The sequence below is a fragment of the Seriola lalandi genome, unplaced genomic scaffold, assembly GCF_002814215.2.
Source record: "Seriola lalandi dorsalis isolate HSWRI2012SDOR001 ecotype SW California unplaced genomic scaffold, Sedor1 jcf7180002054546, whole genome shotgun sequence".
NCBI classification, from domain to species: domain Eukaryota; kingdom Metazoa; phylum Chordata; class Actinopteri; order Carangiformes; family Carangidae; genus Seriola; species Seriola lalandi.
In genome coordinates, this window is record NW_019525099.1 from 964147 (window position 1) to 984338 (window position 20192).

The 20192-nt window shown below is 39.5% G+C and overlaps 1 protein-coding gene across 1 annotated transcript in view; it reads right to left on the reverse strand.

The window, feature by feature from the left end:
* Positions 1–15144: 15144 nt before the first annotated feature.
* Positions 15145–20192, reverse strand: part of grik3 (glutamate ionotropic receptor kainate type subunit 3) — a 94523-nt gene continuing 89475 nt past the window's right edge. The window contains exons 14-16 of the mRNA XM_023415253.1: positions 19862–20087; positions 19343–19593; positions 15145–18597 (exon numbers count right to left, since the gene is read on the reverse strand). Coding sequence (XP_023271021.1) covers positions 18232–18597; positions 19343–19593; positions 19862–20087 — 843 coding nt within the window. The 3' untranslated portion in view covers positions 15145–18231. The remainder of the gene's footprint in view (positions 18598–19342; positions 19594–19861; positions 20088–20192) is intronic.

Genomic DNA, 20192 nt, shown 5'->3' on the forward strand with positions numbered 1-20192 from the left:
ACATCTGTGGACAGGCCAGACTTTATAGCTTTAATCCAAAACTACTGACAGATGAAGGCTTGCTTGTTCTCAGCCTATAGCTCAGAGTTTCTGTAGGAAATCTTTGCACATGAATGAAAAGCCCTGTGATTTGGAGGATTTGTAATGCAACATAATTTGGCTGAGCATCAGCCTTAATATTTTACTTGCTTAATCAAACTGCAAGAAAGGGTAATGCACACTACTAATTGGATTGTGTCATTTAATTCAATAATGAACAAGAGGGGAAAAATAAACAAATGAGCTATCCTACTCATTTATGCAATTAATTCCAAATCATATTGTTAGTGTCAGTACATGGAGAGGGGGTTATATTAAAAGCTTGCACTTAAAATGTCTGAGACTGCACAGTGCATAGTGTGAAGAAGCATAATTCTGTTTGAATACTTTCAGTTGCTCGTACAGCTTCTCAGAGAGGTGGTGCAGCTGTGCCGGGCTTTCCCCACTCTTATCCATCAACTGTAGGTTGTATCATTCTGCAGTTTGCATCCAGATCAAGCCAATCAAGTGTTTCTCTGGGGCCGACGAGATGATTAGTTAGAAACTGACTCAAAATATCACACACTTCCTCAATATCAACATTTGATCAACTGAAGATCTGATATGGTGAAAGTTCGGCACAGTAGCTTTTAGCATTTATCGTCAGTGACACAACTGTAAAACAGAAGTTGTAGATGTAACGTTACAGTAGCACAGCTGAGTTTGAGTAACGTAAAAAAAACATGGCTTGGGACGTCATTTGATGTAATTCTGATTAAATAAAATTCGATTTTATTATACTTTAAGTCAGGCGGCATAGTTCGTTAAGTCGGAAGTTTTCACAAGATCACACACATTATTTATCAGCGGTGACTTCACACTGTTATTGTGGATTTTTATTCAGATTAGGGAGCAACGTACCTCATCCTGATCCATCTTGGCAGTGGGACATATAGCTGTCAGGCGTCTGCTGCCTGAAACTGACAAGAAGGAAACGGGATGTGGGTAGCCGGAGGCGTCTTGCTTGGGGAGACTCTGGACATATGGTTGTTGTGATGCAGAGACTTGTTATTCTGTAGTAAAGGAGTCCCACAGGACCAGTTAAGTAGTAATGACAGTATGGAATGAATTGATGAGTCATATTTCCGCAGGTGCTGCATTGAAGTCCCACGCGTGATTTGTGTGGCCTTTTTTAAATTGATATCAAAGAGCATCATTCCTTTTATTAAAAAAAAAAAAAAAAAAAGATATTTGTTGTTGTATTTCCGACATGGCGAGGGCTTGCAGCATTGGTTGGAGTTGTTATGGAGTTAGAGGCTAGTGCTTACCTTCCCAAGGCTAATAAGACTCTGATCACATTTAGTACATCCTGATTTGGCAGGTCAACAAGCGTGTAAAAACCAGTGTTCTCATTAGAGCACGGAACATTGATTAAGATTAAAATTAAAATGCGCAACGGCACAGTAAGGCCCAAGGACCATGCATAAGAACATCAGCAAGGTTTAATGCACCACAGCTCGCGTTTATGCCATGAAATTTTAAGTTTTGCTTTGCCAGTTCTTAACAAGTGGTATTTCAAGTTTTTGATGCTTAAATAGCGTCACAAAAATAGAACAGTTTCTACACTTGCACTGTACATCACATGACATATAATGGTGAACTGCGATCCATCATGCTAAAGCCATAAAACCATTTAGCCGAATCTTCATGTATTATTTCAAAAGTAGGAGATGATGGAGAGGATGGGTCTCTTTCTTCAGACTTATCCAGACCGGACATGTAGGGCCAGCTGAGTGCTGCGGAGAGGTGAGCAGCTTCTCGACTGTCTTGGGTCCACAGATTATGATCAGCCTGCATCAAGCAGCTCCCAACAGATATCAGCACATTATCTCAGGTTTAGTACAGCCCCTTAATCACACCAGGCACAGAAATCCATTAGTCTCTGTCACTTTCTCCCCATCTCAGGAAGCTAGATCCCAATCTGCCATTTGAATGTTATGGTCTCTCTCTTTCCATTTCCTCCCTCACTATTTTTTTTATTTTTTATTTCCATCTCCCAAGACCTTTCCAAACACAACCTTACCATTACCTTTTCTGCATTTGTTGCATACTATGCATTTCCATTTGTGTCTGGGCAGCTATCTCCCTGTATATCATCTCATGATTCACGATCAGCTTCACCCCCCCAAACATACATTTTCCCTTCATGCCCGAATCAACATGATGTGTGGCATACAAGACAATCTTACAGTTGGAAAATTGACACCCTTCCAAGTGTCATGGCTTACACATGTTCAGTTGTGCTCTATGTATATTCCCAGAAACGGACATGACCTTACAGTAAAATTTTATCAAGTGTGATTGACTTTTAATTTTCTTTTTGTCCTTTTATGGACAAAGGAGAAATAATGCATCAATTGTAAATATGGTTTCAATGCATATATGAATATACTGTATACATATGTAAATACAGTGTACATACTACACTATGTCCAACACAAATGACACAAAAACATTTAAATATCGATCTTTTAAAAAAAAAAACATGTGGACACAACCAATATTTTTTGTTTATGCCTCTGTGCAGACTATTTTTGCTTATAGAAAAATCAATAGAGCTTGAGTTATCAAATCCAGCGTGTGTTGGAAGAGAGTGCCAAAGGGGAGAGCAAGCGGCAGCAAAATCGATCCTGAGATATTGCCTTATTTAACAGGTGCCATAAATAGCAGCATTATGATGTTAACTATTGCTGAAGTTACAGAGAGGACAAGGAGAGGTCAGACTGCATGTTACACTAGCTTTTACCTACTCAAATGTGTCCCATGTCTCATCCACGTATACAGTGTCCTCTCACTGCTGCAGCCAGGTGTATTCTTAAAATACTGCAGTGCCCCCTGCATTATACTGCTACCAAATGTACTTATCAGATTTCATCAGCAAAACAGGGATCCTGCTTCACTTTATGATAAGGTAATCAGTAATCCAAGCCTTGCTGAAAGAGCCTATGACTGTTAACACACGTGCACATATGAATGCACAGGCTAAATAAAGGAGACATTTATGACAAGATAGTGAAAATGAATCAATAAGGACAATTAAGGGAACACAAGCAGTTTACAGAAATCAGTCCATCAATAAGGCAATACATCATTTTGAAGAGGACTGGCAGGGCTAAGTAGATTCCATTAGGTAAATAAATGTATAATCACGATGATTAATTGACAGACGAGGTACATTAATACAAGAAAACCATTACAATAAAAGTGAGAGAATGGAGGTGAGAAGTGTCTAAATGCTCAAAAGAAATGGACATTGTTTAACGGCACAATAGCAGATATATGTGTTGCATGAATGTGCTTTAAGAGAAGACTGCATGCATTTATTTTAAAATCCAGTTTCATTCATTAACTCCACTTTGGTTTTATATTAGCATTGTGGCGAGGCTGCTGTCAGCAGCTGCTTTTCTTATAATTAGCCAGGTCCTCCATTTCTACTGCGTGGCCATGCTCCAGCAGCATCTGCTGAACCTGTACCGCCACCCTTAGTGTGAATGACTGCAAGAGAGCCTCAGATATAACCTCTTCTTAATCCTTCCGCCACCTCCCTACTTCCCCCTGCATATGAGACATTCTTGGCACAACTACAGAGAAAAAAGGGGCTTATCAGAAATTTTATTCATATTGCCCAACGTGAGAGCAAGGCCCACTCATCATTCGAGGATGAATCTTGTTCCTCGAGTCTGATCTTAAAAGTAACAGGATTAAAACGGGCAACTAAACCCATGTGTAGTAACGTCTGTAGTGTGCATTTCAAACTAATGCGAACTAGAGTTGGTTTGCATTCGCTGTATGGTAAATGCAAACTGAATCAATAATATTTACTACAGAGAGTAATTTCAGTGTTTCCCAGAGGATGGAGTTGTAGCAGCAGAGGTGAAGCACACTCACTTGAATATGTGACATTAATTGATTGATTGACAGCTTTAATATGTAGCATTAATCTCTCTGTGAGAAAATCTGTCAGTTGCGTGGAGATTGACAGCTTTTGCACGTCATAGTGGCCCTCTCGCATAGCAAAGCCCGCCTCCAGGAAGAAGAAAACAATTGGTGCATGTGGAGCACATACTATCTTTGTGTCATGATGGATCTTCCAAATGTTGTTCATTTCACAGATATGTGTTTCTTTGCATATTGCACTCAATTGAGTGCATTTTCTGTAACGTGAACTGTGCAATGCTCACATGAAGTAACGGGACTGTTTTCTTTTTGGGCGAATGATAATTCTGAATCTGTGATCAGCGTTGCTTGCTCCATTGTTGATGTCTACCTGGTGTTTGTTTCTCGTTTATATGCATTACTCACAGGTTAGTGAATCGACCTGGATATGAAGCGTCTGTAGTGCAAAATAATGCTCGTTTTAAAGGAGATAAGATGGATCATTCTCCTCCTCTCCTTTCCATTCCTCTCCTTACGCTCAAAAAAAATCAGCAGTGGTGGTCATTTTTCAGTAACGCCGCTTTTAGCTGCATATAGGGGGAACATTGAGGTTCATATCTCTATAATTTTACTGAAACAATTACTACTGTAAGCGCTCCAGTTAATTACTACAACTGCTCTCTGTTTTGTTACCCAAGATGAAACTCCTACAGTGCTATTCCTGTAAACTGATGATTCAGCCAGTAGTATATATTTGGTGTTTTCGTTGCCAGAGGTGCATGGAACACCTGTGGCACTGTTAGAAACTTGGTGGGAGTTATCAGTGGGTGTGATAGGAACTAACATTAGTCATGGCAAATCGAATATCTCCTCTCTTTTAGTTTAAAAGCACTGCACTCCCTGCCATGGTGCACTGACAGCTCTATAATGGATAGTAGATAGGAGCAGAGACCTGCTTGTGTATAGATGAAACTTCTTATCAAAGAAGTTGCAGAGTTGCAAGGTGCAAATACAGTATATGGTACCACACAACTAATCTGGGACACGTAAGACATAATGCCAGTGGCAGGTGTGGTCCACATTTGACTTGAAAATGCATCTCTGGAGAAAGTAAAGTACATCTCTAAGCACCTCAAAGAGCGCCATTACCATTAGGATTACACAGCTAAGTTCATTTTACACTGTTTATTTATCACACAGCTACTTTACATCCATTTGACCTTATAGGACTAGACAGTTTGATATTGCACAATTTCAAGTCTACTTTGACTGGGAGGAATGGGCAGAATTACATATACTTTTTACGAACAATTCATTGAACCCAGTTAACTAGAAAAATCAACCATGAGTGTCCTATCTGAGATGATAATGTACGCCTCCAAATGTTTACTTGTCAAAACCTTTTAAAGATTAAAATACAAACAGAAATGTCTCACAGGCCTTTCTCCCACTGCTTGTAAGTAAATATGTCCAGACCTCCAGACAAATCTAAAAATCCTACAGCCTCTAAGCACATGTACTCCTGGCAAGTGTATGAATTGCACTGGGTGTTGTCTGACTGTAAGTGCAACCTAGACATTCATAAAACTTGAACAGTATTCCCCAGAAAGGCTTCTCTAAGTAGGCTGGCAGATATTTTGTTACTGTCAAGCAGAGTTGCACCTGTTTTGAGTCTTAGTGTTGCTTCATCCAAGCAACAATGAACTGTGGGCTAAATCCATAACAGAGGAAGAGAGAAAGAGAGGGAGAGATTGCTGTTTTTCCTCTGACAGCTACAGAGGCATAAAGAGAGTCCTTAGGTTGCTGGTGCCATGCTGCAAATGTCACACAAATAGATGAGCTCATGGTGTCTCCAACAGAGAGACGGAGAGAGAAGATAGAAGGAGGGGTCAACCATGCAACGATGATGAAAACCAATACTGCAGAAAACCAATACAGGCTAAAGCTTGACACTGACATGTTTCAGGGTAGGAAATTGAAGACTGAAGAAGTCATTCATCCACATTTTGCTGCCAATATCAAAACCAAAACGTCACAATTGTCTTTCTAAGCTTGCAGCGAGACACCAGAAACCAAACTGCTCTTAGGCTGGTAGACTGATGAATAATGGCAAAGGTTGTGGACTGGCCCTCATTCGTTTCTCTTCTGGTCTAATGTTATTTCAGATTCCGTGAAACACATTTTCAAAATTCCACTTAGCACATTAATTTTTTTTCAACATAATGCACAATACCTGAGATCTCCTAAATGTATTTTCATCAGAATGGCAGAATCCAATGGCTGAGTTTGGGAATATGTGTGTGGCTCTGTTGTTGAAAACAATGAAGAGTCTTGTAATCTTTTGTGCTTTTATTTTTTGAAATTCAGATGCCTGTGGGTGGCACTACAGTTTGTTTACTTGTTTCTGATTGGCCCAAAGTAGATGCACCCTTTTGTAAAGGATGACATGTTTACCATGTCTTTGTTTTGTGTGGTTCATTCTAGCAAAAGTATCACAGTGGACTAAGTGACAGTCCCTGAGGGATTTACTCATAGCTTTCTCATTCACTGTCACTCCTTTCACATTTTAAATCTGCTTTCTTTCCACCCATTAATGGTTGATAGTCGAGCATGGCTGCATGTTCCATAGAATACCTCTCATTATTTTGGAGCTGTTTGTTCAGTTACAGCAGAGTCACTGGTGGCTCGAGCCAACAGATGAGGTCTCTCTCTCTGAGCAGCTGTTGCAGGTTATTGATGACCTCATTAGAATGCTGCCTGCGGCACGATGGCTGACTTTGAAGGACTTCCCATATGCAATGGCACAAACTGCCAACGAAGCCCGTGCCACTCGTTTCATGCCAAACGGCATTTCCTAACGGTCTTTTAGTCTGAGAAGTGAAAAGGAAAAAGAACTGGAATGCAGTGTGGGGGTCCCAAGTCCTCACTCAAAACTGGAGACTCTTTATTGCAGAGTTTGACTTGAGTGCTTGGACAAATTCCAGTAAGCAGCTTTCTAGGTCCGGCTCCTGACACACATTAATTCAGATCCCCTTCGATTAGCAAATCAGCAATACCCACAAAAATGACTGTTTCATCTAATTGTACCCAGAGTTATAGATAACACATTATATCTCCGAATTCAGTGGTGTGAATAGACTCATAAATTGAATTACTCAGTTATTCCATGTCGACAAAAAAAGGTAATACACTGTCCCATCTATGCTCGGTTACAGGTGCTGCCTCTTTATCTTTTATATCTGAGACACTAGCTTGCATTAACAAAGCCTCATTGAGCTATAATGCTCTGTAATTAAATATGACTTTACATTTGGCCTTACTCATAAACACAGGCAATAAGGAGCCGGAAAAATAAAGAACAGTAGGGGACATAAATTGTTATTTTCAGTGGCTTCACATGAACATCTTTGTAGCTTTGTTTGGATATTAAAACCAGTCTAGCACAACGGAAGTCGTCCGCCATAAATACTGAAAGTACAGCACAAGTTTTAATCACGCACTTTACAGCTACAGTGTGTGGCTTCGTTTTGAGCTGCATATTTATTGTGTAGCATAAGGCGATGTTAGTTAACTGTCTGAAACAAGGGAAACCCTGCCAAGATCCTATACAGAGGCCAGATCCGAAAAACTTAAAATCAACACTGAATGGATGTGCATCAGAATAGCATTTAAAAGACAGCCAATTAACAGTGAACAAATTGTTTCATTATCATGCAGATAATTTTATGACAACATACCATTAAAAAAGAATTTGATTTGTCTAAATAACTGGAGAAAGAGTTGTAATACAATGTGAGATATAAAACAAAAATAAAACAGATGCAAAATTAGCTGTAAAATTCACAGTAGATATTAGGTTTTAGTGGTTTCATTGTAGAGGTCCAGAACAGCTGTTCTTTAACCACCACATATTGGGTTAAACAAAGCACCCAGCCATCACTTGAAATCCCACGCAAGGTGCCAAGAGAGGTGTATGCCAAGTTCCCTCCAACTGTCACTTCCTTATTTTAATATTAATGAGCTGTTTACGGTACACAAATCCATGCCACCACCTCTCAAATTGTCACATAGTTTTGAACAGGAGTTTTTTTTTTTGGCTTGGCGATCGTCCGTTTTCCTTCAATGTTTCCATGGGATGAGCGACAGAGGGAGGAAGGTGACAAGGCGGTTTTGGACTCCATCTGCACACTGCTCAAATTGGCCTTCACAGCCCATAAAGTTTCCCTCAGCTAGTCAGACACCCTCTAGGACCTTCCCTGTGGACAAGCCTTATAATGTCCTCTTATAGAAGAGAGACATGAGAAAGAAGAGAGTCTGTCTGGCCTCCATCACAAGGGATTTATAATGTTTTACCAAGGAGGCAAAGAGAGCTTTTGCAAAAGACACACTTGAATGTAGCTTGTGGAATAATTACTTCCTCTCTGCACTAGTAAAGCAAAATTGGCCTCACCCTCTTGTAGTAAAAGAAAGTCTCCATAATAAAGTCATTATAATGAATATGCCAAGGTAGGATGGCTGCTGGGAGCCAATTTTTGAAATGTACTTTTAGCCCATAAGTGAAAAGCCTGTGCAGAGAAGCCAGAACAAACCCAGCCATCCGTAATGGTCAGGGATAATTCAAACCATGAATGGTAAATATTGCCTCTGTACTGTCTTGATGTTTTTTTCATAAGCACTCTATGCATGTTGTAAGCAAATTTTAGCGAGGTTTACATGAAAGAATATTGCTGCATGCATTGGCAACCTCCCAAGATGAAGGATGGAAATGAAGGGATGGAGTCTGATAGAGAATAGCAAATTATCTGCTGGTGAACTTCATGCCCCTCTGGAACTGAATGGAATCTGGTCCTGGGCCAACATCAAACAGCCTTGCTGTAGGCTGCAGGCAACCTTGGGATAAAACACTGACAGTTTCTCCTCAGGTAGAAACAAGCAAAGAGGTTTGGATTTCCTGTTTGATGATGAGAAAGACCTGCTTTACACAGCAGATCCAAACATAAAAAAACCAAAAAAAAAAACAATACAGTGTGGCAATTTTATTAGGTAATCGGAGCCAAGGCAATTTAGGTTAATCAAACTGTTAAGTTGTATATGTAAAACATATTTGTATTTAGCAGACTGCAGATTCACCAGAAGAGAGAGCTGACCAGCCATTGGTAGACTAGTTCACATGTTAATCTATGCCACTTACAGGAAAGGAATGCAATATCAGCAGCCACAGTTAATCCTACCGATGTAAATATTGAGATGGTACATCTCACAGGAAAAAAAAAAAGTAATAGCTGCTGCATTTCTGACTGGAATACCTCCTTCAAGCAACAAGTGTTACACAATTAGGTGAAGTTTAGTAGCAATTGCTTTGCATTGACAATGATTCAAAGCTGTTCCTGTTTCATCTAGAACAGACTGAATTATTCAATGCATGTACTCATCAAGAGGCAAGAGGCTTCCAAGGGAATCTCTGTCTTTGTTGACAGGACAATATCTAGCATTTTCTTAAGTACATTCATGATGCTACTGTTTCAACCAACTCATCTCAAAGGTACCCTGCTGGTCTGCGATCCATTGTTTGGGCTGATGGTTAGTCCTGTTGCAGCTGAAAACACAGCAATCTCTGGATGTGTGGGGGACCTATAATCTGGTTGAAAATCCCATCAAATCTGCACCCTTTAAAAAAATCCCAGTTACTTATTGGTGACATTTCAGCAAAACTGAAAATGAATGTTATGGGTTATGAAGGCTGTTGGAATCCCTGTCTGCTTTTTAACTTGGTGAGAAATGCTGTTGTTTTATAACTATTCTTTGTGTAATTGCTTTTATTAAATTTCATGCCTTCCACTACAAAAAAATGAAGCATTTATGTAATGCCTTTATTTACAATGCTACATAAATATCAATACTCTTAAGTGTAAATGTAGATTTTATGTCTTGCATTGTAACCATCTTCCATGTTTGCCTGGCATTAGCTGTGATTGGGATTTTTAATATAGTTTCTGCATACCACTTAAAATATCCATTTGCAAAAGCAAGTTAGAGATACACATATAAGCGACAATATTTAGGAAGAGTATGCCATTAAAATGATAAACTATTGATATGTAATGGTGGAATTAAAACATTCCACTATCAGTACAGCACCACCACCAACACCACTGCTACTACAACAATCAGAGGGAGTCATATTGTATATTGCATATATCAACATGGGGCATTGCTCCATCATACTGTACCATTATAGCTAAAACTACTTTTCTGTTTAACCTAGCAATGTTAAGGTTCATTGAGCTGTGTATTAATGAAATGCCCTCTGTGCATTGCTGTTGCACCATGATATTCCTAGTGTACTTGTTGCCCATCTTGTCAGCTTGACTGAGTCTTATAATTTTCTGACACCTCTTATGAACCCTTGCCCTCAGTGCTGCAGTTGACTGCATGTGTTTTGTCTGCTGCGTAATTCTTGCTGAGGCTTAAGATACTGGCAATAAACAATCGTTCCTTTTTCAAAGTCAACAGCATGTAGGTATTGCATTATGTGCAGCACGTGTGTGAGCTTTACAGTATGCGCAGTCTTCATTTACATGTGACTCACTCCCTAGAGGAGTGAGTGATTTACGTAAATGAACTGAAGGTGAACCTAATAGAGTGGCCACTGAGTGCACAACGTGATATTAAACTGCAAAAGCACAGTCCCTTCTTGACAAACACTACTCTGCATTAAATGTTCAAGAGTGTTATTTTATGTGCACTGGAGAAAATTGCCTTTCATCCAGTTTTATATTTATATTCATGAAAAGCCTCTATTCTAGTCATTATCAGGGTCAAAGACAGAGAACAGAAAGAGCAAGTCACTAAGGCATTTCATGGGCAATGTCTCTATCAGGCTATTTCACCTTAAGTCAAATGGATAATTCAACATGATGGTGGGAAGATAAAACTCTGATACTGGTGGTGTCAGTGATTTGCAATGAAAGAGATGGGGTCTGGAATAAACAATGGTTTTCTCTCATTCCTACATTCTGCCATATGGTGTCTCCCTGTACAAACACGATACATGTAATGCCAAGCTCATTATGGAACGGAGAATATGCATGAGTATTCCCACTGTGGTACCACTTCATTAGAGCAGTACGGTGTGCTGTAATTACACACTCATTAACTGTTCATCCTTTTTAATGTTATTGGGATGGACAGTGCTATCGACCCTCTATTAGTCTTGTAATCCAGCTCTGGCACATTGCCCACATATGAAAGTGAAAATGTATCAGTGTCAATATAGTTTCGACGTTTGACTTGGATCACTTATATACATGTGATGAGTCTCTGGTTTTCCCTTTTGGCATTTGGGCAAAGTTAATTTTGATTGTGTGTGAATGACACGAGTCCATGAGCTGTAATTTAAATATAAATGTTACCTTGCTGAGGAGTTGGACATGTGCAGCTTGTTGCCCGCAGCTCTTCATCACACAGCTCTATATGACTGCTCCCTGGTGAAAATGAACAATGATATGCTTTCGAAAAAGCAGAGAAAATGGCTGTTGTCTTACTTTGTAGATGCTTTTTAGTAGGGTCGGGCATATGACGATGTCTACAGTGAAAGATGACGATGAACGATGACAATGACAATGAGGGAGGTGTGTTCTTAACAGACTGCAGTTTAAATGAAATTCAATAAAGAATTATCCACAACATGATCACACACATTTAGCCATTTTCAGTACTTAAAAAAAAAGCTCAGAAATGACGCTATACAGTCAAATCGTTTGTTCTGTCTTCAGCTATTCAAAAGTATCCATCTTTACAGATTTTATGACTTTGAGCCGAAATTTAAATCGAAATGAACCGAGTGGCCGCCCTGTTGCATCCTCTGATCTGAACGCTACATGCTGATTCGCAGAACGAATTTATCGGATTGTGTTCAAGAACAGCACTCGCGTTTGATGTTTTCTGATGTAAATTGTGAACTCGCAATGCTTTGACAACCAACAATAACGGCTATTTTGTTTGGTGGGTCACTATCAGCCATTGGCGACGGACAATCGTCCAGTCCCTACATTTCAGGTGACAGTCTAACTAGCACTAAGTTCAATGACAAATACATTGTGTTTCCTGTGATTGCTTCACAATAAAAGCCACCCCATTTGCCTCATTTTTGCCAGTTATAGCTTTTAATTTGAAGCAGTAAGAAATGGTTGGTTTGCATTAGCTCTGATGCAGCATTAGAAGAGTAACTAATATTTGAATACAGTGCAGGATTGGCGGACTACACCACTAACATTCAAAATTACTATATATAGAGAGTTAATTACAGAATGTAAATGAATTGGCTGTTGTTGACAACGCAGACTACACACTGTATCAAAATGAGGGTTTTATTTCATAAGTTCACTTGGCATGCCCCAGTTTTTAATACCCTCTGTTCTTTTATTTGAAGGTGATATCTACCTTCATTCCTCCAGAACAATTTTTATTTAGCTGCATCCTTTACAGCTACATATCCTGCGCTTCCTGGAGGGAATTCAGTTTTCTGGGATGATGACATTGCCTATAATAAGGTTCAGTGCACACTGGCCCTCCTATCAAGCCAATCCTCTGGTGCAGCTTCAGCGAAGATGGGCCTCTCACCCAGTGGGTCCACAGAGATGGGCATGGCACAGGTCGGGCATTCATTCACCCCCAAATGGGTCGATGATGCACAGCCATCGGGCTCCAGCACATCACCCTGGAGTGTCAAGCAGAACATCAGCCACCGACGGCCCTGTCAAGGTCATCAAAGAGAGCACTGGTCTGGATATGTGCCATCAGAGTGAGAAAATCCACCACGAGCGTGCATGAGCAACAGACCGAGGCAGCCTCCATAATGGCACAGACGCTTGAGGTCAGCTTTAGGTTGTACTTTGCCCATGCAGCACCTTATTTATAGTACATACGATACAGTACAGTGAAATATGTAAGAATAAATCTGAGGACATGAGAATGAATCTGTAACGCCACTGCAAAATCCTAATGTCATTCATTGCCTCAGCTATTCACAACATGAGGAACACTACATAAAACCACTCTGGATAAATAGTTTATGGTTCTACATTAGGCTGCCGCCCATTAACACTAAATCAAACATAGACTTTCAATCATAAAAAAAAGAAAAATTTCCCTTTTCTTAAAAGCCACTCTAACATAATTGACCACCACCACATACAACTGCCTTTGAATAGAATCATTCATAATTCTTTTCATTAAAATCCATTTAGCAACTGTAGTTTATTTTCAGAAAGCCTAATTTCTTAAAAGTCTATATTCAGTGACCTACTTCTAGAGATTGTTATCTATGTTTTTTCCCCGCCGGTCCATTTCAGAGTTTTCAGGCCGAACATATAGCTAATCTTTAAAAACGTGAACAAAGTAGCTGGTGGTGTTGTATCAGTCTTCCAAATTCTGTTTTATGTTCGCTGAGTTTTCGCATAGATCTCTTGAGTTCTCTCTTTCTACTGTAGTTTCCCTCATTATTTGTTCTTCATTTTATTTCTATCGCATCTAATTCCTGCATTGTCTTCCATTTCTCATGTCGTATTACCAACTGTTCCTCTTTCTTCACTTTGTCATTAGCCCATTGTTCTCCCATCACTCTCTGCATAGCTCTCAAATTGCTGTAGGTAGTACCGTCAAATCATTCCCTTGCTGTCTTTGGCTTTTTCCTATTCTCACCCCATCTTTTTTCATTTCTCCCTACTGCCCCTGTTCCCTTTCACCTCTCATGTCCTTTCACATCTTTCTCTCCTCATCTGGCTGGCTCCCATCCTTCCTCTGTCTGCCTCTCTCTCTCTTTTACATACTCCTGATGCGCTCCTGCTGGCCCCGGTCTGTCCGAAGGGATTAATTGATAGTGAGAGATAATAAATCTTCCCATTAGGCGCAAGGCCCCTGCCCATCGCTCATTATGCACCCGTTGCTCAACGCCATGGCCTGGGGTTTCCCTTGCTTTTTTAACACACGCGTCTGCCATCGCGACGGCAGCAAGGTTAATCTCTCCCTGTCGCAGTCGATTGGCTACCTCACATCACGACGCGTACACGTTCATGCATGAACACTGTTTTGAAGCTTGTGTTTTTTCCGACCCACTCTCTAGATTTGCAGTGCTCTGTGTTTTACATGAGAGACCTGAGCAGCTTCACCATGCAGCAACTGTTGCACGTGAGCGCAGCCTATACTGCTTTGTATTTATGGATTTCAAAGAAAGAACCAGTATAAAAATTCTCACCCAGCAAAATGTACTTTTTCTCGTTTCTTTTTTTAGTAATGTGATGATGGATGAAAAAAAAGAAAAAAGAAAAAAAAAATCCATTCCCTGGGTATGATTTAATGGTACTGAATCATTTGCTCTAACTTGAAACCCTTTTGAGAGATCTTCAAAGGTTCATCTTTTTGTGCTTTTCAACACACAGATCTCCTATGTGCATTATCCAGTTACTGACCTGTATCTTGCTGCCGATATAGGCAGCTACTTTCCGATCTATCTAATACATCTAATGGTGAACTGTATATCTTTCTCTGTTTTGCTTTGTTTCACCTGAATAATAACTGTGACAAAATACACTGTGGATATTAATCATTATTGTTATAGAAAGCTTTTTGCCAAGTCTTGGTTTATGTTGTTTACCATGTGTCCTTGTAGTTGATTGCAGTCACAAACGTTCACCTGGACGTACTGAACTGTAATACTAGAATCTTCAAACTGCGGGCATCCATGTTTAGGATCAGAAAGACTTGTTTGACCCAGAACAGTCTGTCTCTCTGTAAACTGGTGGGATATTTTCCTAGACACGAATAGGTGAAAAACTCTGCAAATTGTTTTGGGGAGAGATAGTAATTTGGAAATATAGAATATCCAGTGAATCTAATAATATTGCTGATTAAGAATTCTTTTAAGTTAACATGTACGATGCATTAGTTCTCGTATTTGACATCTGGTACAATAGCCGATAGACAATCTGTTAATAATCATGGCACATATTGATGTAGTAATGTTACTGGCCATTTGGAGATCAGCATAAAAGATGGGTTTTACGATTCAGCCAGTGCTAATAATTAACTTAATGTAAACTGTTTAAATGGTAATACTTAACCTCACTTCATTAACAGGTGTAGCATGGCGACACAACACCAATCAACCCATAGCTCAAGAGGAGATATGAATAGTTTGTATTTTTTATTTAAAACTTCATATAACCCATACAGCAAACTGTACAATTGAATTATTCACAGTGTGTTAAAAAGAAAATAATTCAGTAGCTTTTCTATAACATTTTGTTGAATTGAATCCCCATGTTTTACTGAGATGCCAGTTATTCTAATGTTCTATTAACACATACAGTTACTAGGAAAAGAAAATCTTTTTTTTTCCTTTTTTTTTTACAAAACCTTACAAAAACTATATTCATAGAAATTCTGCATGTCCACAAAGAAAACCCTGGTTGGCACCAACATATTTATCGTATTGTTTGAGAGGTTTTCTGCCAAATGATAGAAGCTGTGCAACTGAAAAGAAAGGTGTCCATAAAAGGCATACCGTCATGACTGCTGGAAAATCAAAACTCACACACTGCTAAATGAACACAGGTTATGTAGCTTACATTTTGCATTACTTTTCTCTCACATTTCATACAATTTTGTGTAAAATGACATTATTATTCACATTAATTTATAAAAAGATATATATATTCAGTAACCAAACTGACTGAATCAGCCAAATCAGAAACCCTGTTGTAATTCCAACTAATTTTGATTATGACGTTTTCAATTCTTTTCACATATTACAGAAGTGAAATACAAGCAAACTTGAGTCTTAGAATCACCTGCATGAAAAGCTACAGTACACATGAGGGTAACAGTAATACAGTATAACCACGTATCAGCTGCGGCCATACTTTAGACCAGGTCCTAATTGGATTTTCAAGAGGAGTAAAGGTCCAGTTACATAAGATAAAACCCTACTCTAAGGGAGTGTCCCCTAAATTCTCAGGGAAGTTTAACATTTCCATTTCATGTTCACCTTGTAGAAATATATTAGCCATCATAAAAGAGGATTTACATACATTTTTCCCATCTGGATGACAGTAATCCAATACACCATAATATAATGTGTTTTCATTAAATAAATAAACAGAGTTTTGGGGCTGTGGTACTTAGGTAAAGTGAGGAAGTAGGTTAAAGTGACCTCTCTAATGAAATAAATATCATCTATAACATATTTGACTGTGAACAGAATTCATTTATAACAGTATAAATTTAGCAAAATACATTTTCTCCTGCTGATCTTATCTACATACTCTACTTTGCAGAAGGGAATCGATAAACGATTATACAGTGAATCTCTACCAAACCAATGCTAAGTTTTACAGATTGGAGTTTCCTTGAATCATAGATAGTTAAGATTTTTTTTTTTTTTTTTTTGTCTCGACATATCGACAACGTAAACCTCACAGAGGTTTGCTGTTTGTTCAGCTCCCAGGTGACAGCAGCTCACAGACTCCTCGAATCTTCATACAGCATGACACTTGTTGAAGATGTACACTTACTTGATAGGCATTAACAGGAACACACAAAATCATCATTTGTCTTCTGTCTATTCACCATCTACTCACCACATTCTTTCAGCACGTTCACAAACTACAAGTATGGAATTACTCTGTTCACATCAGGTAGTGAAAAAAGAAAAAAAGTCTGAGATAACTTTGAACATGTTTTCTTATTTAAAACCAACTCCTTGGCCAGTTTTCATAAAAACTCATAATGCAAAAACAACCGGTTTCCTGCCAAAAGCCTCTAGATCAAGTGAAAAATTAAGTAATTGTTGAAAAATGTGTTCAGAAGTACTCGGGACATTCAGTGGTGCTGTAGCCACACAAGCGCAAAGAGCAGCACGCAGTTTGATAAATATGTCACAATTAAATGCACTGAAAAAATGCACTTTAGTTTTAAGGTCACAGTCTTACCTTTGTGCCTCCGTGCCTTTACTTGTTTTTTTTCTTTTATTGAGCCAATATATAAACACGAATACCCAATCTAATGCCATCCATTCCGTTGTATACCCTGCTACCATTTAATTGACGCAATGTTTGAAAAGTGAGATTAGACTTCATGTGATAATTCAACATTTCAGTAATTATGCTTTTTGAAATTACAGAGGACCAAATTAATGTTTTTAATGTAGGCACTGGATCAGGAAGTTCATCTGTTAGCCTTCTTTACTATATGTTTTTAGCATTGTTTTTTTTTTTTTTTTTTACATTACAGTGTTGATAGTAATATTTTGAGGGGCGGTGTTTTGCAACACCAACACACACAGTACTGTGACTGTGCAAACTACGATTATCCTGCTACATATTACCCTGCATGGTTGGTAAGATCCCTTTGTAGTCACATTTAAACAACTCCAATTTACTTTGCACTGAACATGAAATGACTGGCTCACCCTGGTCTGTATATCGTTCTGTTGAATGATCATGTCTTTGGCAATTTAAATGATTAGAACTATATCATATACAAAGTCATTTTTGAAATAAAATGTACTTCTAGTCAAATAAATCTAATCCCACAAACACTGTGATCCAATAGTCCATGGCAGAATCTCTTGTTTTTTAATATGGATGTCTCCCCGTTGCAACTTTGTTTTGCATCAATGATTATTTGCTTGTGTGCCACCGTATAGTTAATTACACATCATAACTTCGTCAAACTTGAATTTACTGCTGAACAGTTGTGGCTCTCTAATGGTTTCCACCAGTAACAGAGTATTCTTACAGGTTATTGTAGATGCCCCTGTGAACCGTGCTTTCCAAAGATCCGCTCTCATATCTTGCAGCTCACGACTCAAAGGTAACCATTAAGCCTAGACAACATGTTTGAGGTAACATTATTTTCTGCTGTCAAAGGCCATTCAGGAGTTTGTGTAAATCAACAGGATAAAGGTAAGAACTTGGTATCATAATTTTCATGTGTGGCAAAACTGATTTCCAATGAAAACTGCTTTTCCTTGTCTTCTTGTATATCTGTCATTTATTGCCATTCTCATCAAAGCCTTTCGTCCTACTTCAGTCCAATAAAATTCTCAGTCTTTTCACTGATTGAGGATTCCTCGAATGGTGTGTATTTTCTTGTGTTTTTGTGTTGCGCACGTAAACATCAGACTTCAAACTGATTATTTGGGTGTACCGTTTTCCCAGAACCTCCCCCGAATATTTCTTTTCCCTCTTGTGGTTAGGATTACAGTGGTGAATGTTGTCATACCTGTGTGGCTGATGCTGCCATTTTGAGTTGCCCATGTTTTGTTAGTGTCCCTATGTCACTGTGGTTAATGGTGTATCTGGTGATCCCATCTATGCCATTGTCTCTAGTCTCTGGCACTGCCCCTGACACGTTGCTCATGAGGTTCTTGGCCTGGGGGGAACACATTGTCATGGGAAGACAGGAGTCATCCCAGTGCTGCAGCTCATGTTGTCCTTTCCTGGGAGTCGTCGGTCGTTGTAGGCGTGCATGTTGATCACTGCATCCGTCTTCACCATGACTGGAGGCTGAGGCTTGTGTTTCACCCGCCTCTCGCAGGTGAACGACAGTCTGATCTCGTCCACCATGGCACTGCACAAAGACCTCTGGGCGAAAAGGGAGGATGCGGGGAGGGGAGCAAGAAGGAGAAGAGGGGAAAGGGACGGGGGGTAAATGCCTTAGCTTTAAATTGTTCTGACAGCAGAGAGTGTCGACAGTCTAAAGAGAGCAAAATGCATTTAGAACATTACATTCACGTTGTGTTAATGCCAGTGTCTGTGTGTGCACGTGCGCTCCGTGGCTGTCAGCAATGTCAAATCGCAGCACCACCACATGTAGCCTGCACACAGTTCATTATTGCTGCTGTGTCAGAAAGAGTGAACAAGTATGGTGCATGAGCATGCATGCAACTACTCATTTAGCATGAGTCAAATTAGTGATTTACAGCAGTAAAGAGTGCATGCTATTCTGACATCTCCAATGACTAATAATGGATTAATTCTCTATGCTCCAATTTGCAATTATGCCTGTTAAAATAAGTAAATGTTGTAGTGTTATGGCCAAGTACTCCTAGGGATTAGCTAAAGGCATGCAAATCCTTTTATAACATGTTTGAACTAAAAGCCATGAATAGAGCACAGCTTTGGTTTAGAGGCTATGTGGTAAGTATCATAACAAAATGGGCACGGTTTGGAACTTCTTTGCTAAAATCAAGGGTGAAGTAAACTGAAATCCAAGCGGAGTGTAATTAAATTAATTTGAGATTAATTTTCCATCCATCCAAACCACAGATTAAAGATCGCATTAAGATAGTATTTGCATTCTGTATGTGATTTATGGGGACACATACCTGTTCGCGCTCTGCAGTCTTCCTAAGCTTGTAGATGAATTCAGCAATCGCCACAAAAACAGACAGCACTAGGCCAGATGCCAGCACAATGAATATACCACCCAGGTTCTGGATACCCATGGGGCCTGTCTCCCGACGCTCTTCATCCAAGCAGCTGCTCCCACTCCACCACTTCTCCTTCAACATGTGTAGGCGCCCATCCTCCAAGATGCTTAGGATTGCTATGGTGATTTTGTCCCTGAACGGGGAGCCTGGAAGCAACATAAGGCCTGTTTTACTTTGGAAGAAACACCAGCTGGGTTCTGTGATAATAAGGTTCATAAACACGTTGTGGCATTCAGTCTGACTAGTAGCTCAAAAAACATCTTGTCCTGCTGCGTCTAAAAAGCAATCCTTCACACTCATCCTTCAAAAGGCAACACATAACTTATAAAGAAGGCTTGATTTTTCTTTTTTTCTTTTTTTTTTTATTACTTCAGATGTTCTCAAATGTATTCGCAGGTCGTTTGCAGGTCTTACCGAGGGGAGTGCCGATGCCATAGCCTTTGCTGTCGATGAGCCCTCCCACCTGCGTCAGATTACAGTTCCTCCTAGTGATGTAATCGATAGTGGTGGACTCCATAATGAGGGCATAGTCTGACTTCAGCACCCTCTGAATCCCGTCTTCGATAGACTTCACCAGTGATGTGCTTGGCTTGCTGCTCATAAAGGCCCACATCTTCTCAAAAGTAGAAACCTTAGATTTCTGTAAGAGATGGAAAGAAAAAAATGCACCTTTGAACCTCATTTGAACAATCTCCTTTGCTGGATGTGAGGAAAAAAGTAGTTGAAATATATACAATGCTTTTAC